Genomic DNA, 24,198 nt, shown 5'->3' on the forward strand with positions numbered 1-24,198 from the left:
ATATATATTTATAAACTTGCAAATTATTACCCACATGGTATGTAAAAGGTCTATACATACTCTCTCTACTACAAAACAGTTGATAAATAATTTCAATTATATTTACAAACTATTTAGTTTGTACATGTATGAAAAATATATGCATTCGTATATATTTTACTCATTTACAATGAAACTCTTCAAACAATTGAAAAAAACCAGAAAATCTATTCATTTCTATCTTTCCATTATTTATAATACTTAATGAGAAAAGCTAAGGAATGTAAAACAGAGATAACTGAAAGTTGAACAATCTTTATCATGTTAGATACACCACATACATGTATATACATGCTTGCACATTACATCAAATGCTATATTTTAATTTTAATAACTTGTCAATATACACCAAAAGAACATCATCAATCAATAACATAAAGGTATAGACCAAGTAAGTTGTTAACAGAAGATATCTACAAATGAAATGATATGTGACCCATACATTAGTGGCTAAGCCTCAAACATTAGATGAAAGGAAAAAAATGAAACAAAAGAATTCTAGCAATTCCTCATCCTGTTGACCCTGAAGTCCTTCAATGGCTCCACAATGGAAGTCAAAGAATTGATCAAAGATTACACAAAGGAATGCATAACTATACAGATAACATAAAACGGATTTCAACTGACACCTGGACACCTCTAACAAACAGTTGTAAAAAAAATAAAGTATGTCTACAATAATCTCTCTTAACACAATTTGTCAAAACAAATTCACCCACTTTATAACATTAATTTGCATCCTATCTGTTAATTTTTCATAACCTACTGTCAGATTTTAATTTGCTAGGCTATTGTCATTTTCACTGAAAGCACTGCACACAAATTTTTTTTTATTGACAGATTTCAAGACAATGTTATGTGGACTGATGCTTCTTTTTAATCAAAATTTTTAGTACACATATTAACCATGGTCATTACACCCCCACCACACATTACAGTTAATGAGCAGCCATACATGAAATGCCTTGAACATGTTCTCAAAATTAACATATATACTCATGCTAGAAAAAGTTACCAATAAATAAATTTTGCAAGCTGACACAAAATTTGCTTATAGATATACATGTACAACTCTTTCAAAATGTTTTATTAATCCTTTGATGAGAAGATATTTTGACACTCAACCTCCATAGTAAATCAGGTTAGATTGCTGTTGGGATATTTGGAATAGTCGTAAAATTGGCTTGAAAAAATGGTGTATAATAGTACTTAAATCTAATTAAAATCAGACTTGTAATTCTGCTCCTCTACGATATGCTTTATCTTAGTGTAGCGATCGTACACAAGTGGATCTAAGATCTAATTTTAATTAGATTGAATAGTACTTCTTCAGAAATTCAATTTTTTTTTACTTTCCATACAGAATATGTAACAAATAAAATTTTGTTCATTTAATTTTGTCAATCTTTTTTTTTTTTACCACCAAATTTCAAACAAAAAAATCCAACAGCCAAGATAACCTTATGATACTCATGTTTACCATACTACCATGGTACATGTAGATGCTAAGGATACATGTAGGTTTCAACTAAGCCTTAAGGTTGTCAATTTGTTTTCCTTTGAATAAGTTACACAAAACTTGAACATATAACCATAACAAAATGTTTAACAGATCCATATAATAATCTGATAAGCAATGAGAGTTCTTTCATCCTTTTTTCTTTTCTTTTTTTTTTTTTTGAATTTCTTCTCAATTGTCTGTTGTTTGTATCACAATAAATGGTTCCTTCATAACACACTTAGGGCTAAGTCTTTAGTCGACTTTGACGACTCCGTAAATCTTGGTGACAAACCAGAAACAAGCAAAGAAACCAATTGTACCTTGAAAACAATCAAAAGAAAAAAATAAACATGTGCATTTTGGTTGAATTTAAAATACGAAATAAATTTTGGGCATAATTCTTCTTTTTTCAATTAACATTTTCCTTGACTTGTACACAAGCATAATGGATAAATGTAAATATATTGAACAGATAAATGTGGATAAATTGAATGGATAAATGTAAATATATTGAATGAAGAAAGGATCCAATGTCTCACCAGTCAACAAGAAGAAAAGAAACACAATGATGAAGGTGTAACCGAAATACAAGAAGGTACTGGCTGCTCCATGAATCTCCAGCTTGGACACAAAATAGTGAATACAGTATCCAAAGAGGTACACCGCGGTGAAACCACTGGTCAAGAAAGAACGCCACCACCAGTGGTAGTCCTGTCAAAAGTTCAATCATCAATTCATTATTTCTGAAATCTTTGACCAAGAACAGTTTAATTTATAGAAAACAACAAAACAAAGAAAAAAAATCTCACAAGTCTCTATGTTTGATAACATTTGAGAGTGGTAGAGAGCAGAAATTAATATTTTTGAAGTACAGTAAAATTTTCAAGAAATAAAAAAAAACATTTATTAAAACAACAGAGACTTGAGCAAGTCTATGATAAAAACAAATTTTAAGACTTTGATTTGCAATTTACAAAACAATTAAGTCATTTTAGAATATAAGGAATCTTACTTCAGCACAGAGATGGAAATAACACAGTAAGATTGTGGCCTCTGAGCAAGTCACGATGAGAATGATGAATACTAGCATCAGGAAGCCAAACATGTAGTAGGTTTGTTGTGACCTAAAGTAAAGAGTATTATATATGTAAATCTTGTACACAGTAGTATATACAGGTAACTCTCGATGGCTCGAACTTCGATCGCTCGAAGTTCTTGATCGCTCGAAGTGAGCCTAGGGTCCCGATTTTTTCCCCCATATAACTAAGCAAATTTACTCTTGATTTCTCGAACTCTTGATCTCTCGAAACCCTTGATTCCTCGAAGTCAAACTGCAGTCCCGTTGTTCATAATATTTAGCATTTTACTCTCGCTACCTCAAAGTCGCTGTGTATCTCGAAGCGCTATACCTAATTAACACCTACTTTGTCATTTTAATGGCTCCAGGCGTTAGGCGCGGGACCCGTGTCACAGGTTGTCACAGGTTGTTTATTCAGGTGGTAATTGTTTAATGATTGACCATACCAATACCTGAACCATTAATACCAACCGTTTTACGATAATTGGGAGACGCAATGAAAATGAAAAATTAATTGAGACGAAACGATAAAATTTAGCAAAAGTCAAATTTTAGAATTATAAAACTGTAAAAATTATGCTTATCAGCATCATTGTCATTATAACAAGTTGTTACAGCTTGCGAAGGACCCGTACAGTGGGAACAATGGGTGATACTCAGTTATCACATTTATGACATGTCGATCGTCTCGCATGCAGCCCAGTAGTACTGAGCAATCTGGTCTTGATATAATGCATAAAATAAATAATTATTATGAATTTATTCTATAGTTGTTTGTATTGAGTTTTATTAACATCAAGTTCTGTATATTTTACTGGAAAGAAAACGTTGTATAAGCACGTGCGTAAGGTTAGCACTAAATAGATGGCTTAATCATAACATCCGGTAAAAATAATTTTTAAACCCGTCGGTCAACCCGGAAAATTCCGAACTCTTGAAAACTCGAACTCTTGAAACCTCGAAGTTTTTCTTTGGTCCTAGGGACTTCGAGCTATCGAGAGTTACCTGTATTTACTGTATGTTATACATCACAACATCTACTTCTTATTCAGCATTAACTTAATCTGTTTAATTCCATTTCACTATAGCTATTAATCTCTACAAACATATGAAAAACTCAATGATACTATATCTTACATCTACTTACCATATACTATTTAGAATGAAGAAGAGTTGGATGAAGATGCAACCAAATGGTAAGACTCCACCCATCAGAATTCCTGGGAGGGGACGGGTGTAAAACGATTGGTCAGGAATTTGACGGGGAATTTGATTTGTTCGAACAGGGTGTTCAATTGGCTGAAAAAAATAAAAAGATGCAATAAATGGATTGTTGGATGAAATTTCTTTGAACAACTGATTTTGGAATATCTCTCAAACTCTATCAACATATTTTTTACAAGGAAAATGAAATTTCCATTTCTTATGATCCAAATTATCAAAAAGAGATAAGATGAAACCCATCTCTTAAAGACTTAAGTAATGCAAGCATAACATTTTTTCTATTGTAATTCCAAATAACATGCAAATAAAGAAATTTGGCTCAGGGGACATAAAACTTACCCTCTTCTTATAACCAAAGTAGGCCCCAACAAATGTCAGAGGGACAGAGATACCAAACCACAGGGCCAGCAAGGCTATCAGGGTAGAGAAGGGAATGGCAGCACTGCTTCCCTGAGTCCACAGAACCAGATTCAGAAGGAAGAACACCCCAAACACAACCCTGGAACAAACCAAGGAGATTATAGCCAACTACTCAATAATATACAGGTACTTCTTAAAATCTTATTATGTCTAGTGAATTTTCAGTAAGCCCGGAATCTTAAAAATATCACCAATTTTTTCCCAGTGGCAGTGGTTTGCCACTGGTAAATTACTCTCAAAATTAATGAAATCAAAACTCCATGCTGTCTTACTTTTATTTATGAATTGCTTATGAATCTAAAAAAAAATACCCTGGACAGAGGAATGCTGTAAAGATGACGTTTGATTTCCACTTTTCTCCTCCAAACACTGTAATTGAAAATCATAAATTACGTTGAAGATTTTTTATTCAGTAAAAGACTTGACTTAATGCACAAATACATATATACCTCGGAAAAAGAATGGCAAAATAGTTTCTACTTTTTTTTATCATCACATATCAAATATCCCTAGTATTACACATATGTCTAATGTATAAAAATAACTTATAAGTATTGAAAATCTCACAGTATATAACGTATCAAGTGCAACTCATTAAATGCAACATGAAATCTATGAATTCTTGTAAACTTTCAACAAACTATGGCCTTTTCCTTATCGAAAGGAAACATGTTCTCAGCAGAGGAGACTTGGCAAGCCTTACTTTTGTACACTCTAGCAGATACATATCCAGCGGGAGTTCCCAGACAGACATACAGCACCAGGGTACAGGTCATCAGTGCGCCACGGTTGGCTGGAGACAGGAATCCAAGGCAGGCAAACACTACAAAACAATTCTCACAGTCAGAGCAAAATCTGATACTATTGATAATTTGCATTTCAATTCCATGAATGAGAATTCTCATTAACTGTAGGTACATGTATATACATTAATGTAAAAGCTCATCATATATCCAAAAATAACTTGAATTCAACGACACCAATAGAAATCTTACCAAGAGTAATGAACATCATGAAGAAAATCTGGACCCCACTCCCATTGAGTACAGCAAGCAACATGCCTTTCCTTGGGGGTCTAAACACATCCCCATGGACGAGTTTCCAGCCAAACTCTTCCTGGGCATCCTCCTAAAACACACAATTATTTATGTATAGATCTAACAAGTACATGTAATAAGCATACAAAAAAGACTTCAAATTAATAAAACATGTATTCAAACTTATTTAATATATACTGTTCTTTTAGCTACATTGAAGAAAACATATGCATGTTTAGAATCTTAGCGACGATATGAATTGATAATACATAATATATTTTAGAAATGAAAAGACCAACTCACAGAGTTATCCATTTGGTTGTATCGAGCAATGTCTCTATGGAGTGTTCTCAACATTATCATGGCAACCATCCCAGACAGGAAAAGAACAATCACCAAGGAGTTCATGATACTGAAAAGAAAATCATTCAATCATTTCTAGTAGAAACAGAACCAATGCAGTACTTTCTTTCCAAAATAATCTTAAAAAAAAAATATGTGCAATATTTGACGCCAGACACTATAGCAACAAATCTGCCTAAAACAAATCACACGGTAAGTGTTTCCCGTAATATGACGGCAGTTAAATTGATATTTTAGATATTCTTAACATTGTAAAATATCAAAATATAATCAAGAAACCATATCAGATATTGATCACAATGTGTCTGAAAGGACCCGAGTTTCTTATAAAAAGTCCCAAATTTTGAATGCATACATTTTGTTAGGAATTAATGATGAAAGATTGATAGATGTTTCAACAGAAATCTCAGATCCTTTAGAGTAAATGTGGATGTTTCCTATTTGGTAATCCTATTCAATTTTTTTCTTCGGGTCACACTATTTAATGGGCTTCAAATCAATTTAAAAGTTATATGCTTAAACTTGTATGCACAACAACCATACTGTCTAATACTTCTTCTGCCTAAGTACAGCTGCCTTCACTTACCTAAACCACTGAATGTTGGAATGGGGCATAGACTCCAAGATGTAATCCCATCTAGATGACCATTTTACATCACTTTGCTAAATATCATGAAGAGAAAATTAGAAGAAAATTGAAGAGAAAACTAAGATTATCATACCAACATTTCAGATCAATACATGTACAAGTACGGTGTAACAATTCAGTTAAAATATACAATGTAGCAATCTAAGAAAACAAATGCATTGGAAATTTTCCATACAGTAGTTCACAAGAAGTTTCTTAAAAAATAAATTACCAATGTCAGAAACTTAACATCAATTTAAACACGAGTTCTCATTAGTTAATATGAATCATTTGGATCATTGATGTTTAAACAGCAAGGCCTACTGCATAACCACAATGCTGATAGTGTAATCATCCAGTTTATACAAAATGTTTTGTGGTATGTACATATTTGTACATGTACATTGCTGCATATAGTTTTGTGTTTAAATACTAGGGCTGTCCTCTCACCTCCCAAGTGACAGAGTAAGTGTAGTTCAGCTTTATAGTTCCTTTAACTTCTGCTGGAATGCCCATGGGAGCACTTTGATCTCCGCATGTGAAGGGTCCTTTTTCTGGATATTTGATGCTTCAAAAATAAGACAAAGTTTCACATTCACAAATCTGTTATGTGTGGAGAGCAGTTGTAACATTTTTTCTACTTTTTTATTCTGTTGGTGCTCCAAACACTGGAGAAAGTCAATATCAGATAAACCTTTTGAGTTTCCACTACATGCATTGAGAGGTAGCAGGGTTCCAAATCAGATATTTAAAATTAATCCAAATTTTTTTTCAACTAAATTCACCAATGGACATATTTTAAATGCTTTCAATGCTTTTTTTTCCAATAAAAATATAAAATTGTGTAGGTCATGATCAGCAACTCTTTATATCAAATCTCAAAAAAAAAATGTATACTTGACAAATTGTTCTGTATCGGCATGCACAAAGTTTAAACTTGAACATGAAACTGTCTCGGTTTCTTATAGATTGCTCCGTTAAGCTAGTAGCTACCAACAAAAACATCAGCATTTGGGGTAAGACTAATAATCTATGCATTATCTTCTTTTTTTTGTAAAACAGCCTTGCCTAAAAATCCTTCAATCTATTGTGCTTTATTAAACCTTATAGATCTTACAAACTGGTATTGTGTGTTCTCAACACTGCATTTGAGCAAAAAGATTTGATAAACTTCCTATCATGTAAACCTAGATCTGCTGATTACGTATATAACAATATGTTACAAAATCAATATTTCAGTAGAGAAGTACGTAGCATACTTTAGGGCAAGAATCAATTTTGTGTTTAAAAGCCCCTACTTGGTAAATGGATGCAAATTTGCAATCAATACTAATTTTGACAAAATCTGTGCGATTAATTTGCCAAAACAAAACAAAACTGTTTTTCAAACTACAGCATTATCATGTACATGTAAGTAAGAAATTGTTTTCCCTTTATTTAATCCTACAATACATGGTCCTGACTTGGAACAGAATGACTATACCTGCGAGGGATAACCTTGGCTGAGACAATTCGACCCCCTACAGAGCCTAGAGTTGCATCCCACTCCGCATCACTGGGTTGGTGATAAAACATCTTAATTTCCAAATGGTTGAAAACATAGTATGTATCCTTTTCTGCATATTTTCCCTTTAAACAAAGAAGAAATTCTTTTAAACACTTGCATTTACATGAATTGCATTCTCTTTCTTCATCTCATCAAAACTGCATTCAGAAAAAGTTCTCATCTTCATATTAAATTGAGATAGGATTTTCTGATAAGCAATACTCAACTCATACATTTTTTTTCACAAAAAGGACCAAAATAAAGAGATAATCAATAAAAATGTATGCAAATGATAATTCACTTAAAGAAATTTTAATTCCAGGTACGCACAGCGAAACCATCAGTAAATCATCACTGGATTTTTCAACCTACATGTACATTAACAACTATTTAGACTCTCAGGTATGTGAGCAACTGCAAGATAGAACTTTACAACTTACGCTGATGACACAAGCATCTTTCCTTTTGCCTTCCTTGGTTACATAGCAACCAATGGGAAATCCCCTGGAGCAGTACTTCTGATTGTTTTCTACATCATAACACCACGTAATGGGCATGTTATCCACAATCCTATTTTACAAAAATAATCATAATTATAAGAACTTTCCACTGAAATTAGAATTAAATTTCCAATGTTACTTCCATTTATAATTAACCATTTAAAACTCTAATCCAATTTCAACTGAATATCATCTCGAGTTTCCTCATGATTTACTTAGGCATTTTTTGTAGCTTTCATTCTATTGTATAACGCTATAGTACTTATACAAAATATCAGACCAGAGACAACATTTTAATCTCTGTAAAATCTCGGTAAAATATTCCTTTAATTGTGATGCATTTCTATTAGTTTCATGTTTTCATCATCCAAAATGTTTCTCATGTTTTCCGAGTACACTGTCATCACTATTTCTGAACCTTTTGAAATTCTTTAATTAATACAACCAGTACAGGACATGTATGAAGAGGATCGTAAGTGGTGTTCCTTGCCACCAGGATATAGAACCAAAACATACCAGTGATGATAGTAATTGTTTGCAATTCCTTTCTTCAGAAACTTGAGTCTGTCTTTATCTTCTTTTCTATCAGCGTTGTAAACCCTCTGGCAAACACTTTTACACTTTTCATCTTTCAAAAATGATAGCTGCAATTTGAAAAATTAAAATAAAAAACACTAAAATTCTTATCAAACTTGATGTAATAATTTAATGTACATCAAAATTAAATAGCTCCACAATCAAACATAATTTCTGACACTAGATCATATGTTGGCAAAAATATGTAGTTTTGTATTCCGAATTATCAATATTGGGTTTACACATTGAAATCAATTCACCAAATTGTCCAATGTCAGTGTTTCTGATAGTTACATACAAGATGTCAATGAGGTGGCATCTGTCTTATGAACCACATAATTTGTTTCTACAAGAATTTTTAAGGTATATATGTTGCAATAACGTTTTATAAAACATTTTTAACAACACTGTACTTGAGAAAGTGGTTTGAAAAAAAGCCAGATATAATTTCAAAGAACCTACAAACTAGAATGAAACTCATTCAAGCCATTGGCTCAGATAAATCCAAGAAAACAATAGAAGAGAATCCATTGTGCAACTTACATGATATGGTGAAGGCCTTATCCTCTCACCAAACACCACCTGACCTAGATTTTCCACTGGGGAGTCCGATTCATCAACAGTACAAAAGTCAAACCTAAAATATGATTCAAAATATCAGCTGTAATTTTTTTTTCATTACGGTGACAAACTTTATACATGCAAATTCAATTTCCTTACTTGTGATACTCATAAGGCACAATAGTTTCAATTGAGTTGAGTCTGTTAACGTATATTGGTATTTCCGCCTGAAAAAAAGGGAAAAGTAATGAGTTTATTACTAAATGCAACCACACACACACATATTTCAAATGCAAATATTGGCATTAATAAGGCATGCCTTGATATTAGTTATAACTCTGTAACAGAGTCCTGGGAAATATGAGTATTTCCTGCTTTTTTGCCAACCCTGACTCTGTTCGAGGAAAAAAAATTTTTATACTGAACTGTTCGACACTTACTCTAAACCAACTTTAATGACCAGTTAAGTCTTTGAAAATGAAAGTTGGTTTACAGTTTATGCTGACTTTCTATATGGTATGTTTCCTTAGCTCTGACAAAGTATGGTTACACAAATAACATTCTTAATTGTTTAATGAAATATGCTGAGGCCGATGTATCCTTGTTTGTTGACTTTCATGGGTAATAGTGACTACAGCGCACCAACAAGGCAAGGTCTGGGCGAAGAGAAAATTATAGTATCCCAAAAGGGCTATTATTTCCCATTTGGGTAGTTGGTCCCAACCTCTTATGTTGTGCTCATCCAAATGGTCGCATCGCAATACAAATCATACATAGGCATCGTCAAATGAGATTTATTTCAATGAAAAGAGTATTTAGACACCCAATCTGATTAAAACCATCCCCTTTCTCCCTATGCTTGTCACGTCTACACTTGTCAGGTACACTGACAGGTGTAAGGAGAAGGGAGATGATTTTAACCCGACTGTTAATCCATTCCCCTCCTCCCTACACTCGTCAGGTACACAGACGAGTGTAAGGAGAAGATGGGTGACTTTAACCAGACTGTTAGAGACCGAACATGTATAATTTTGCCTATGTTAGCAACCTACATGTACATCCTGGTTCGAAAATGAATACGTGTCATGCAATTAATTCTCATATATGAATTCATCCACACAGCGAACACAATTGTTATTATTAAAACAAAAACACATTAAAGTCTCACAGCCTTAATTTTTCACTACAGTAGACTTAACTTGTATTTAGTTTTTTAATTTCTAAAATTTTAAGATCCCTACCTTGCAATCGGGTTTTGTTCCAGCCTTGCAATATGTTACAGGCGCAAGTCCTGGTAAATAAAAAGCATTACTAACACTAAAAACTATTAAAGTTAATGCTGTTAACCGCAGCATGTTGAAAACTATTTATTTTTCCCTAAAGTGTCAAGTCTATCGCATCTAAGATGGCCAACACGTCACTTCGATGTCTGCGCATGTACAAGTTGAGTGCTAAATACACGAAAAGGGAGAGAAAAGCAGAGTTTATATTTTATTTAGATTGGGACTTACTGTTGTATGTTTTATTTAAATAGTTACTCTAAGAAATAAATTTTGCATCAATATTTTGATTTTGAATATATAACATGAAATAAATAAATAAGGTATAATATAAAATTTAAAATATCATATTCAACAATTAAATTGGCGGAAATAGGAAAAAAACCTTAATTATTTTACGTTCATAAATATTGTGTTTCATCTAACCATGTTTTGAAAACAATTTTACACGTATAAAATGTTGGCTTTTTGGACGAATAATATCTTATATTAAACAAAAATTTATTTTGTTTAAATAAAGACTGTATTTTATCAGGTTTTTAAGGTAAGGTTTGCAGTTACAGGGAGATAACTCACACATTTTCATTGTGACGTAACACCAACTACCCTTTATTTCAGTTATGACGTCAACATTTATATGACGTCATAATTGATTTCATTTTTTTTATTTCGCGGGGTTTTTTAGTTTCAATGAAAAAATAAGAGGACACAAGCATTTTATCAATTTCCACGAAAACGAAATCCGCATCATATGGTTTTGAATAGTGTTTTAGAAACATCAGATTACACATATTCTAAGATACGTTTTTCCTGAAATCGGTGGACTTGGAAAGGTTTCAAATAAGATGTTTTCGTTTACATAATAGTAGTCCAAAATTAAGACTTTTGTTGCATTTTATTCTATTTTTAGATAGTTCATCAGAAATTAATAAAAGTGAATCATGATGTTAATAGTGATATTATTTTCGAACATTTTAAGCATAAATAACCCCCATAATAGTCACATATAAAATGTACATATTTTCACGAAATTGTTTACATTTCATCAAAATGAAAATTGGAAATCATGAACTTTGACCTTTTGTAGTTATAAAACGGGACGGGCAAAATTCATTTGAATTTCATGAGAAAAAAAACTTTAGTATAGTGAACAAAATGGTATGTAACTTTGGTACAACCTCTAAAAAATGCAAGCCGCAAACCTTACCTTAAGGTATTTTAGAACTGATATCAAAAATTAAATTCTTGATCTCAATCATCTTCACAACGTCAAGGTTTTGTGATTACGGAACTCCAATCAAAGATCGTATTTTTGTGAGATCATTTATGTATGCCGTCTTTTAAAAATCTTTATGGGGGATTCGCGAACGAAATTTTCAGGCCAACAAATTCGCGATATTTAGTCGTTAAAATATAATTTATCCTTTTTGTTCTGTATGTTATAAGAATTTATTAAAGATATCCGAAAAAACTGACAAATATGAAATAAAATTTATTTCTTCAAGTTTAAAAAAAATGTAAACTTTTAACTTAAGTGTGCTTAAAATTCAGGTCACTGCATGGTGAAAGAGGAAGCATGCTCTAGCTCTTTCTTTAGACAATTGGAGGCAAGAAATGTGATAATTTTTAAATTGTTAAATGCAGTGTTAATCATAATGTTAATATGCTATTGTACACATGGTTTTACAATACAGTACTAACCTTCATCTTGATCCATATTTTTTTCTATGCAAACATTTAAAGGGACTTGGACACGATTGGAGCCCAATATTTTAAATTTTATTTTTCCATTGTTAATGTTTAGAATGGATTATATGGGTATTTTTAATGCTTTGTCAAAATTTGAAAGTCGGATATTGAGTTATAAGCAAGATACAGAATTTGGAATTCTTTGTTTTGTAAACAAAGCTCGAGCCTTGTTATCGTTTTTTTTTTATTGGTATAAGTTTTAATCCAATGTTGCTTCTTATATTGATAATATAGTTTATAAACACATTGAATAGGTTTGCCATGTTTCCCACAAATCATTATGTGAAAAAAAAAAATGGTAATTCCATACTTTATACATTATTTGTAAACAAATATAAGACTCGACCTTTGTTTACATAACAATGAGTTTTTACCTCTGTATCACCCTTATAACTTAAGTTCTAACATTCAATTTTTTGGTCAATCATTTAAAATTTGCAAGTAAACCATTTTATAAATAAAAAATCAAAATTAAAATTTTGTCCTAAAATCGTGTCCAAGTCCCTTTAAGATTCTGACTTCTGACTGATCGGAATCGTGGATGCAAAAACATGTACATGCCATTAGCTGTAGCCACCATGGTTAACGCTAAAAAAAAAATAGGTACGTAGAGCTAAATAAATAATTCTTTAATAGACTGATAGACTAACAAATTTTTAAGGACTTTTTTACAGTGATTTATTTCTGTTTATATCGCAGCGGCTCGGTCGTCAGATACTGAAATTTGTAACAATTTATTCCTGATTAAAAAAATACACGTATACATAAATGGTCTTAAATTTCAATATACATGTACTTTTTGTTAATGTACATGAACATATGATACACATTTTTTAAAACGACGATAAAGGTCAATTTTAACGATGGATTTTATCTAAATACCATGGAACATAGTTATATTGGATGACCATTTATGTATATGTTTTAATTCGGAAATAAATTGTTATAAATAATTTTCAGTGTCTGACAACTGGGCCCCTGTGGTTTATTGATTCATTCGGGATGTGAAGGTAGCGACATTGCAGAAAAAATATATATGCGGGTTATGTAAAAAAAAATTCTGCATGCAATGATCGCTACCTTCATAACCCATAACATAAGCATTTTATTGTTTATATTAACATCTTTCTTTTAGCTAATTTATATAATTGATTATGAAAAGTTAGTAGATTTCAATGGAGCGTGTAGATTTCAGTCGGCTGTTTCTATGGAGCTATGAATTAACTATAAGTTTCCGCAAGAAATAGAGGATATAATACTTGGTAGATGTAAATGTATAACAATATTAACCTTAAAATGTTGCTTTTTGCACGACTGACAGTGTATAAATGCATTAAATTCTGAAAGTTTTTCGTTCGTTTTAATTTTCAAAATTTCGGGTTTTATTCTCAGAAGTTTCGCGATCTCGCGATACTTTTGCGCCATATTCTCAATACTTTCGCGCTATAATACGAAAGTAACGTACAAAAGCCTATGGAGCTCATTTTATAGGTATAAATATTTTTCGCTAATAAACGCGTTACTTTCGCGAATAAACGTGAAACTTTCGCGAATAAACGTGTTACTTTCGCGATATAACGCGAAACGTTCGCAAATTAATGCGTTACTTTCGCAAATGTCGAGAAATGTATGGGAATAAACGAGATACTTTTGCGAATAAACGCGTTACTTTCGCGATATAACGTCACAATGTCAGGGGTCCTGAGTCCACTCGTGGCCTCAGGACCCCTGACATTGTGAGGATGATTTTCTCTGTAAAGAGTAAACATACATCACGATTGAATAACAAGTCATTGAGTTTACATCAATCTTGCTAAACATGTTAATACTAGAATAACTCGCAAATAACCTTAATGTTTAAATTCAACTTACTTTCAATGACTGTCCTTGACATTTGTCATTATTGTTTTTAGAATTCTTCTGCACACACATTTCAGTACCATCTCCACCAATGGTAGCCAAATGTAGAACATATAGACCAGTAAAAACTGGTACCAATTCAAAATCTCAAGTATTTTCTTTTTACAGAAAAAATAGGCAAATTAAATATGTAATACATATTCTAATGAGTGGTAAACATAAAAAATGACACAAATCTATATGTAGCTCTTGATGTCTGATCAACTTTAAAATAATTGTAACTTGAGCCCTTTTTATATTATGCTGTATACAGGCCCGTAGAAACGGTTTCAAAAGTTGGGGGTGGGGGGGGGGGGTTAAAAAAAAGATAAGCAAAAAAAGGCTAATATTTAATGCTTAAAAAATGGAATTTGCCAATGTTAGACCTTACAACATGAAAAAGTGTTGGGAGACCAGCATCTAAAGGAAAATTTACTGTAGTAACAGAAAAGCACCCCCGGCCTTGCGTTTTACTGGCTTGTGTATAGTTTGTCGATACAATGAACAAATTTTAAATGAAAGCACCTATACAAGTGTAAATGTTTGAGCATTGAATTAAATTTGTTTTAGTTCAATATTTTCAATATGTTTGACCAGAGACAAGAATAACATTTATTCGCGAAAGTTATGAGTTATATCGCGAAAGTTTCGCTTTTATTCGCGAAAGGTGCGCGTTATATCGCAAAAGTTTTGCGTTTATTCACGAAAGTTTCGCGTTATATATCGTGAAAATTTGGCGTTTATTCGCGAAAGTTTGGCGTAATATCGCAAAAGTAACGCGATAATTTCGCGTTAATTTGCCGAAAAAATTGTGTTATATCGCGAATGTATTGCGTTTATTCGTGATTTTTTTTCTTTTTTTTACCTACGAAAAAGTCGAAAATGGGTTCAATGGGCTTTCGTAGTAACACATTTTAAAATCGATAAAATTGCTCGGGATCGGGATTCCAAAATTCTTCTCTCATGTGTTACCGGTTTTTAAACAACGTTTGTTTGCTAGTTGTTTCTTATAATGATTACAGTACTTGGTATTTAATAAAGAAAATAAAAATGAGTGTTGAAAAATCCTTTAAAATGCCTTTAAATGAAATATTTCTCACGATATTCGTTAGGAGGTGTTTAGGTCATTCAGGTCGTTTGACATTCAGACCTTTAGTAAGGTCCTTTGAAAATAGTCATCCCTTTTTTCAGTTTAATGCAGAACAGTAGCTCAAATAAAGCTAATAAACAAAAAATATTCCTTTTTTTTAATGATTATCAATTAATATAAAAGGAAAGTACAAAATCGACCCACTGGTTTTTATGTGAAACTCGTACTTTCCAGAAAATTCTACGAACAGGCTATTTACCCACAAAGAAATCTGTCGAAACTTCGCAGTTTCTCGTTTGAGCAGACGCCGGAAAGGTAATGTATGGACATTAACTTTAATGTTATTTGATGAGGGTTTTGTTATTAGTTGTATATATTTATCACTTTGATGATAATTTTATAATTATTATGGTGTAATCGGGCTGACGACAGACAAAATAATAATTTATTCTTTGCTTTCACTTTGAAGGTAGCACACAGGGGCTCGTCACGAAGTTTTTCAACCTTTTATATATACCACCTCTATACTATAAAATACATATGTACTATGTATTTTATAGTATAGAGGTGGTATATATAAAAGGTTGAAAAACTTCGTGACGAGCCCCTGTGGGTAGCATATTAATTACGAGCTGATTAGCTGAATTATTTTTTGTCAATGCAGAGACATAAATAACGTTATTTATGTCTCTGGTCAATGGTCAATCTTTTGATTACAGAGGTTGGACACGATGTCATCATATGAAGTTATTGTGTTGAAAGAAGGATACAGCAAATCAGAAGGTCAAGGTATGTATCTACCGGTAAACAGGTTGCGCACAACCCCCCGTTTGGTGGTTTGAGTCCCATTTGGTGGTTAAATGCCCAAATGGTATACCTGTTTTACCTACCAAATGGGACTTTTTCGTTCATCGCGGATGACGTTTTTCTATAGAAAAAGCGCATCGTGTTTACCACCGGGGCTAGTACTCTGACATGTTTTCTTCATAATAATACACTCGTTTAAAAAAATTCTATGTGTCGATTTTTCCGCACGGGTGTTTAGAAGAAGATCGAAATGTTATGCATCCCGGAAGTCGCATATAAACAAAGTTCATTTTTTTCCAAAAAGATCGATTTTATTTTTCAAAAATGATATGGCCTCATTCCTCGAACTTTTACTTTCGATTCCTTTCATCCGGGCAAATGGAAAACAATTGCAGCCAATCAAAAGAATGATTTCTAGGTGCACGCCATCACCTAATTTTAATATGGGGGCAAGTTCGTGCAATAAAATAATTTTCACTAAAAAGTACTTAAAAATCTTGAAATTTTTTAACTCTAAACTAAATAATGACTTAAAACCTTGTACCTTTGGTATTTTTTTTTAACAACCTGTGAATTTAATTTTTATTTAATATCAATATAGTTGGTTGATTGGTCAGACTGCAGGGGTAGCTGCAGGTCTGTAGCTCCTGGTCTGAAAAAATTTGGATGGATGACCTGGGAGCTACAGTCCCATACATGTTGATTAAAATGTTAAAAAATTGCAATTTACAGTGCAGAAAAATTTGCGCTAGTTTTGGACTGATTAATCTTATTTCCACACAAAAATTTTGTGGAAAAAATTAGGACCATTAAACGCAAACAATTTACCACTGATATTGTTCCTTTGCATGCCTCAGACTTTCTCTTAGACATGCTAACCGACCTTGGAAAAAAAGTATGTTAAATTCACTTGCAGATCAAGAGTTGCCACTTTCCCATGTAAACAAACTGCACCACTTCACTTTACGCGGCTAGTGTTGGAATATTGGAGGCAAAAAAAGTGACAATATCTATAGTAAAATGCTGGAGGAATTTTTTGTAATTGATATTTGTGAAAAATTTGTGTGGAAAATACAGGTTAATCAGACCAAAATAAGAGCAGTCTTATTTTTGCGATGTAAATTGCAAGTTTATACCACATACAGAACTGTAGCTTCCAGGATGTCCATGCAATTTTTTTCAGCTGGGAGCTACAGACCAGCAGCCAACTGAAGGTAATGATCTGAACAGAAAAGAAATGTTATAAGTTCTCGTTATCTGTTTAATATGTGTTTAATGATACACATGGATATATGGCGGCTAGTAAATTATTTAGAGGGCCAGCATATTTTGACAGTTGACAGACTTTTGGTCTGATTGCCATGTTAGTTTGAAAAGATTTAGTGAAGACTGTGTACTTTATATATTTTTTTTCTTTCAAAAGGTCATCATAGAGCTTGTGGGAGTATAAGTTTGATTAAGGGGCCAAAAAATGTAGTAGTAGACACTGGAAATCCGTGGGATAGAGATCATATCCTAGATGGTATGTATATGTGTGTGTGTTTAAAGAAAAAAATGTTGCAAATCATAGAGAGTGGGAATTCTGAACTGAGATTTGCAGATCACCTATCAACAAATGCTGGTTCATTTATGTACAAAAAAATCATTTTTCCGTCTTTAAGGCCTGAAGAAAAATGGGTTGTCTCCAGAAAAGATCCACTACTGTGTGTGCACTCATGGCCACTCGGATCACGTTGGGAACTTGAGTATGTTTGACAAGGCCGTTCACATCCTGTCCTATGATGTGTGTGAGGGTGACAAATATCACATGCATGACTTCAAAACGGTGGGTTTTCTTCCTGCTCTGTTTGATCTTGTAACAATGTACATTTGTAATACTCCAAATGTATAGCAATATTGGGTGCATTTTGATATTTTGAAATGACCCCCATTAAAAACCAGATGGTAGATATTACCCGGTAGTATTTTCCATATAAAAAGTAGAAAATGATATTACTAATCAAGTATCGCAATTTGTGGAAAATTGCTATTGTATATGAATTTTTCAATCTGCTTTGAAGGGCAGAAAATGACAATTTCTAATATACAGTAAAACTCGTTTAGTACGAACACGGATATTGCGAATTTACGGATATAGCGAAGTCATCTTGGATCCCCAGCTTTGTAAATTTAATGAATTTCTTAAACGGTTATAACGAATTACGGATATAACGAAGTAATTTCTTAGGTCCCAGTGACTTCGTTATAACCGAGTTTTGCTGTATTCCTACAGTACCGGTTAATGTAATTTAGGGTTTTTAGCTCACCGAGACGAAGTCAAGGAGAGCTTATGCTATACCCTCGGCGTCGGCGTCGGCGTCCGGACCTGGTTAAAGTTTTTGTTGCAGGTCCTGTATCTAAGCTATTACTTGTCCTATCTTCACCAAACTTGCATGGATGATGCATCTGGACCTACCTATGGACTTGAAAGACTTGGATGCTGAATCTGGGTCCTAAATTTCAGATGCTGGAGGAGGTTAAGGTTGTTGGACCAGGTTAAAGTTTTTGTTGCAGGTGCCCTTTGATAGCAGTATCTTAGTTACTGCTGGTCTGTACTTCACCAAACTTGCCTGGATGGTGTGCCTTATGATACTGATGCACCAGACAGGCTTGAGTGCTGAATCTGAGCTATAGGTTTCGGATGCTGGAGGAGGTTAAGGTTTTTGGAGCAGGTTAAAGTTTTTGTTGCGGGTACCCATTGATAGCAATATCTAAGTTACTACTGGTCCTAACTTCACCAAACTTGCATGGATGATGCGTCTTATGATACTGATGCACCTGACAAGCTTGAATGCTGAATCTGAGCAATAGGTTTCGGATGCTGGAAGAGGTTAAGGTTTTTAGAGCTGGTTAAAGTTTTTGTTGCAGGTGCCCTCTGATGATTAATCTTAGTTACTACTGGTCCTAACTTCACCAAACTTGTATGGATGGTGCGTCTTATGATACTGATGCACCTGACAAGCTTGAATGCTGAATCTGAGCAATAGGTTTCGGATGCTGGAAGAGGTTAAGGTTTTTAGAGCTGGTTAAGTTTTTGTTGCAGGTGCCCTCTGATGATTATATCTTAGTTACTACTGGTCCTAACTTCACCAAACTTGTATGGATGGTGCGTCTTATGATACTGATGCACCTGACAAGCTTGAATGCTGAATCTGAGCAATAGGTTTCGGATGCTGGAGGAGGTTAAGGTTTTAAGAGCTGGTTAGATAAAGTTTTTGAAACAGGTGCCCTCTGATGATGATATCTTAGTTATTACTTGTCCTTACTTCACCAGACTTCCATGGATGGTGTGTCTTATGATACTGATGCACTTGACAGGCTTGAATGCATAGTCTGGTTTCGGATGCTGGATAAAGTTAAGTTTTTAGGAACAGGTCACATGCTTAATAGATGAAAGTACTATTTCAAACTTGCATAGTTGATTTAACTGTAATATGAATGAATCGCAGAGGTAGCTTCAGATGCAGAGCTTGATCTCCATTATCAAGGATGCTAAAAAATAAATCTTAGTTATTACTGGTCCTAACTTCACCAAACTTGAATGGATGGTGTGTCTTATGATACAGATGCACCTGACAGGCATGGATGCTGAATCTGAGCCATAGGTTGCGGATGCTGGAGGAAGATAAGGTTTTAATTGCTAGTGCCCTCTGATGATGATATCTTAGTTATTACTGGTCCAAACTTCACCAAAATTGCATGGATGATGCGTCTTATGTTACAAATGCACCTGATGGGCTTGAATGCTGAATCTGAGCCATAGGTTTCGGATGCTGGATGAGGTTTAGTTTTTTGGAACAGGTCACATGTTTTATAGATGATAGCTTGCATAGTTGATTATATTATAATTATTATTATTTTTTATTATAAATTAAATGCAGAGGTTGCTTCAGAAGCAGAGCCTGATCTCCATTATCAAGGATGCTAAAGAAATCTCCTACCTCACTCAAACCAGCTCGATAGATAAGATGTGTATGTTGATAAATGATATAACATGATTCCTATGATAAAGTATTGTATGATATGAAACAATATTGTTTGATATGATACAATATGATATCATATGTTATATTATAAAAAGTTATACGATACGATATGATAATGTATCAATTTTTTTGATATTTTATGATATGATTATGTATCATGATATTGTTATGTATAGTATTGTATATTATGATACAATATTGTATAATATTATTTTGTATTTTTAATTTATTATTTTATCACATGATACAATTACATAAGATATTGCAAAATATTATATTGTATCCTATGATACAATATTGTATATTCTATAATATTGTATCATACAATATTGTATAATATGATATTGGTTTCAGTAATATAGAATTATATCACATGAAATTGTATTATATGATATTGTAATATTATATAATATTGTATCATACGATATTGTATGATATGATATTGGTTTATATGATATATTATCATATCACATGAAATTGTATTATATGATATTGTTATATATTTTATTGTGTCATATGATGCAATATGTATAATATAATAATGTATTTTATAATATTTTACCATATCACATAATATTGTATCATTTGATAAGATACAATGTTGGAATCAAATTATATTGTATTATATGATATAATATCATATAATGTATCAAATATGTTTCAGTGTCATTCAATACAATATCATTCTATATTATACAATATAATATCATGTTTCAGTGTTATGATGTATTATGTAATATGATATTGTAATATGATACTATATTGTATTATATTTTATGATATTGTATTATGTGATCAAATACAATAAGGTATAACACAATACAATGTCATATCATACGTTACAATATCAAATCTCATTATTGTTTATTACGGTATTTTATTTATTATATGATATATATTATATTAGAAATATGACATGATGCAATATTTAATTTTATATCATTGTATTGATTAACATATGAACATATGATTATCATAAAAAAATTTATCAGATGATATACGATATTTTGTCAAAACAGAATCCATGAATATCCAAGATCATAAAGTATGATTTTCATTTAAAATGATAAAGGTGGTCTTATGAAGGTGATGTCTCATAAGGGTGATGCTCCGTCTCGGTGAGTTTAGTAATCTATGATTACCTATGGTTTTTTTTGAGATGGCCCCTGAAAAGAACTAAATGGTAGATTTTTTTGAAACTTTGCAAATACACTAGGGTTGGTGTAAATTGTTTTTAAAAAAGTTTTGCTATAATTGTAGTTTTTAACCTTGAATTGGCCTCCTCAAAATGAAATGCAACTTCTCACTCTTACATGTACATTATATGTGGATATAAAAGTATGTGTACACCAGTGTATGCCACCAACACTGAAATCAACTAGTAAATGAACTCAATTTCAATTCATTTTATTGTAAAATAAAGCTATATTACAATTCATGTGTTTAGGGAATTCCCTACGAGATTGATGATGATGTTGAGGTGGTCCCAACACCTGGACACACAGGTGCAGACATTTCGGTCATTGTCAGTAACACAGGTCTGGGAACGGTCGCTGTTACAGGTAACTGGAAAATGTAATTCTGGCAATGAATTTATTTGGAAGCTTCCTATGTTATGGTTGCATAAGAAAAAAAAAGTTTCCATATTTTAAAGCTAGGCATTTGAGATTTTGAAATCCGAATGAATGCATAGTTATAACCATTATTTGTACAACCTTATTTTGCAATTTATTTTACAAACTTTTTGTGGTATAATGATGTTCATGAAAAAGTCCAAATAAGTTACCTTAAGCAAATTTACAAGACATTGATGGACTGGTTATGTGACAAGAAAATTTTATAGTCAGACATTGTTACAATTATTTGTGGGCCATGTGAAATTTTATCTCATGTTGGTTTATGGCTATACTAGTATAAATAAGTCTGTTCATAATTTTTACCAAAAAAAACCAAAAGTGTGTTCTAAAAATATGCACTTTTAACCTCATACCAAAAAATTCTGCCATGCAGGCAATTTTTTTTATTTAAAGTTTGAAAGAATTCTGGCTTGTAGGTGATTTATTCGAGTGTTTGGAGGACCTTGAAGAGCCAAGTCTATGGCAGGACAACAGTGAAAACCCAGAACTACAACAACAGTGGAGAATAGAGGTCCTGAAAAAAGCTGACTACATTGTTCCTGGGCACGGCAAAATGTTCAAAGTACCGGAGGACTACAAGAGGAGCATGCGGGTGGTGATGTACCATGAGGAGTTCCATCAGGTCGGAAATCATGCGACGACCCTCAGTGAATACGTAGTGATCGAGGAGAATTAACCAAAAACAAAAAACGTCCTGAGACATCTAGCCTATTTTATGAAGTGCTTTGTGATGATTATGCAAGTTGCAATCCTACCTTAAAACCTATAGTGTTGTCTTGATAAAACCCTCTTATAGTGTTATGAATGTATGATCATTCAAAAATGTAAGGCTCAAATCTCAGATATTTACATCTGGGTTAGGTTACTTTAATAGGGGTAAAGGATCGAATGAAGGATTCTGTCATGTTGGTACACGTAATTCATGGGAACCTCTTAAAAAGTCAAAGGTTTTGGTGCATTTAAAGTACATGGAACCGTAACAGATTTGGTCAAAAAATAATTTTTTAAACTTAATCCATATGCTACTAATATTGAATATTTCATTCGAAAGCTTGTTAATTTATTGTACATTCCCATTGTTGAGTTTTACCCTGGCAAAATGCTTCTACCATTTTAGTAAACCATAAAGATGTTGGAAACACCCTGGATTGTTAAAATGTGCATTAACATCTTTGTCATTTATATGAAAATTTATATAATTTGGACAAATCTTTTTTAAGTGTGTTGAATTTTAATTAACCTGTATTCTGTATGTCGAAGTATATTTTATCATTAGTTGTTATTAAGCATACAATGCATACACTATTCGTCCTCATCTTGATATTTACATTCCTTGATTTATATAAATACATGTACAGGTAGTTTATTAAGATTCATGACATTCAACCTACATATTGTGTGCCCATTCTGTATCATAACAAAAGGTTCCTGCTAATTTCCAATATCAATGAGTCAATGTGATATTCATTGAGTATATTAAGAGCTATTGGACTTTATAACCAAATTGAATTTTCACCAGATGATGTTATTACTTTGTTAATAAGTATATACCCATTTATATGTTGCCAGTATTTATCTAGCTGCAATAATGTAGCCCTCTCCCGATTTTTTTTTTTTTTTTTTTTTTTTTTGGGAGAGGGCTACAACTCCATAGGATCTCCGTAATGGTGCAAGTGCGGGAGTGATTCACTCCCGCAACGATTTCGTCTCAAATCGTATATAAATGACAATAACATCTGCATTTCTTACCTGAACTCAAATATTGTGGATGTCTATGGCATAATTTAATCCAAAAATATCAAGTATAGTCCATATATCGGTTATTTTTCGTGTATGTCAACAACGCAAGTTGAATTTGTCCGCCATGTTTACTGACCTTGACCGGTTTTATTTTGGGACAGCCAATGAGAATTTAGGAGCGGATCTTGAACTGAATATAGGAATTCCCCTATTTTAAACATAATTAACGCGGTAAATATGAATTTTCCTTTATATACCATTTCCTTAAATGATTTTTTAGTGATAGAACGAGGTAAGATCGATTATTTACACTGACATTCATGTTATCAAGCCCATCAAAACTCCAAGCGTAAATCCCATAAAATCACGCGAGAACTGTCATGGCTGCTGAAAAAGACGACTGGTAAACATGCTGATGTGTTTTATCTGGTTTTGATTTATATACGGTTAGTTTGTTCAACCTGAATTAAAAAATCATTTTATCTAAAGGAAGTCAAA

The 24,198-nt window shown here is 32.7% G+C and overlaps 2 protein-coding genes across 3 annotated transcripts; one reads left to right on the forward strand and one right to left on the reverse strand.

The window, feature by feature from the left end:
- Window positions 1–1,722: 1,722 nt before the first annotated feature.
- Window positions 1,723–10,918, reverse strand: LOC105341188 (transmembrane 9 superfamily member 2). Its single transcript, XM_011447552.4, has 17 exons — window positions 10,715–10,918; window positions 9,633–9,700; window positions 9,456–9,549; window positions 8,853–8,980; window positions 8,277–8,406; window positions 7,774–7,919; window positions 6,741–6,858; window positions 6,249–6,325; window positions 5,603–5,711; window positions 5,258–5,390; window positions 4,966–5,085; window positions 4,574–4,631; window positions 4,182–4,341; window positions 3,766–3,917; window positions 2,553–2,664; window positions 2,080–2,251; window positions 1,723–1,860 (listed from the first exon to the last, which is right to left on the reverse strand). Exons 1-17 carry the CDS (start codon window positions 10,826–10,828, stop codon window positions 1,793–1,795), a joined length of 1,959 nt encoding a protein of 652 aa, XP_011445854.2. The 5' UTR covers window positions 10,829–10,918; the 3' UTR covers window positions 1,723–1,792.
- Window positions 10,919–15,706: 4,788 nt separating this feature from the next.
- Window positions 15,707–22,930, forward strand: LOC105341187 (metallo-beta-lactamase domain-containing protein 1). 2 transcript variants are annotated; one of them, XM_034471453.2, is made up of 6 exons: window positions 15,707–15,806; window positions 16,211–16,280; window positions 17,722–17,820; window positions 17,960–18,123; window positions 21,771–21,885; window positions 22,377–22,930. In XM_034471453.2, the coding sequence occupies exons 2-6, from the start codon at window positions 16,223–16,225 to the stop codon at window positions 22,634–22,636; spliced, it is 696 nt and encodes a 231-aa protein (XP_034327344.1). In that variant the 5' UTR covers window positions 15,707–15,806; window positions 16,211–16,222; the 3' UTR covers window positions 22,637–22,930. The 2 variants fall into 2 exon arrangements, with proteins under 2 accessions (XP_034327344.1, XP_065925661.1); XM_066069589.1 differs by lacking the exon at window positions 15,707–15,806 and adding an exon at window positions 15,882–15,960.
- The last annotated feature ends 1,268 nt before the right edge of the window (window positions 22,931–24,198 follow it).

Source organism: Magallana gigas, chromosome 8, assembly GCF_963853765.1.
Source record: "Magallana gigas chromosome 8, xbMagGiga1.1, whole genome shotgun sequence".
In the NCBI taxonomy this organism is placed as follows: Eukaryota; Metazoa; Mollusca; class Bivalvia; order Ostreida; family Ostreidae; genus Magallana; species Magallana gigas.

What these genes read in the sequence shown, in the direction of transcription:
- LOC105341188 (XM_011447552.4), bottom strand. Translation starts at nt 10,828, where the DNA reads ATGCTGCGGTTAACAGCATTAACTTTAATAGTTTTTAGTGTTAGTAAT. An exon ending in ACAACCAAATGGATAACTCT is followed by an intron (nt 5,391 to 5,602) that starts GTGAGTTGGTCT and finishes TGTGTGTTTTAG; the next exon opens with GAGGATGCCCAGGAAGAGTT. An exon ending in ACAGCATTCCTCTGTCCAGG is followed by an intron (nt 4,342 to 4,573) that starts GTATTTTTTTTT and finishes GGTTTGTTCCAG; the next exon opens with GGTTGTGTTTGGGGTGTTCT.
- LOC105341187 (XM_034471453.2), top strand. Translation starts at nt 16,223, where the DNA reads ATGTCATCATATGAAGTTATTGTGTTGAAAGAAGGATACAGCAAATCA. An exon ending in TAGAGATCATATCCTAGATG is followed by an intron (nt 17,821 to 17,959) that starts GTATGTATATGT and finishes TCCGTCTTTAAG; the next exon opens with GCCTGAAGAAAAATGGGTTG. An exon ending in ACATGCATGACTTCAAAACG is followed by an intron (nt 18,124 to 21,770) that starts GTGGGTTTTCTT and finishes TCATGTGTTTAG; the next exon opens with GGAATTCCCTACGAGATTGA.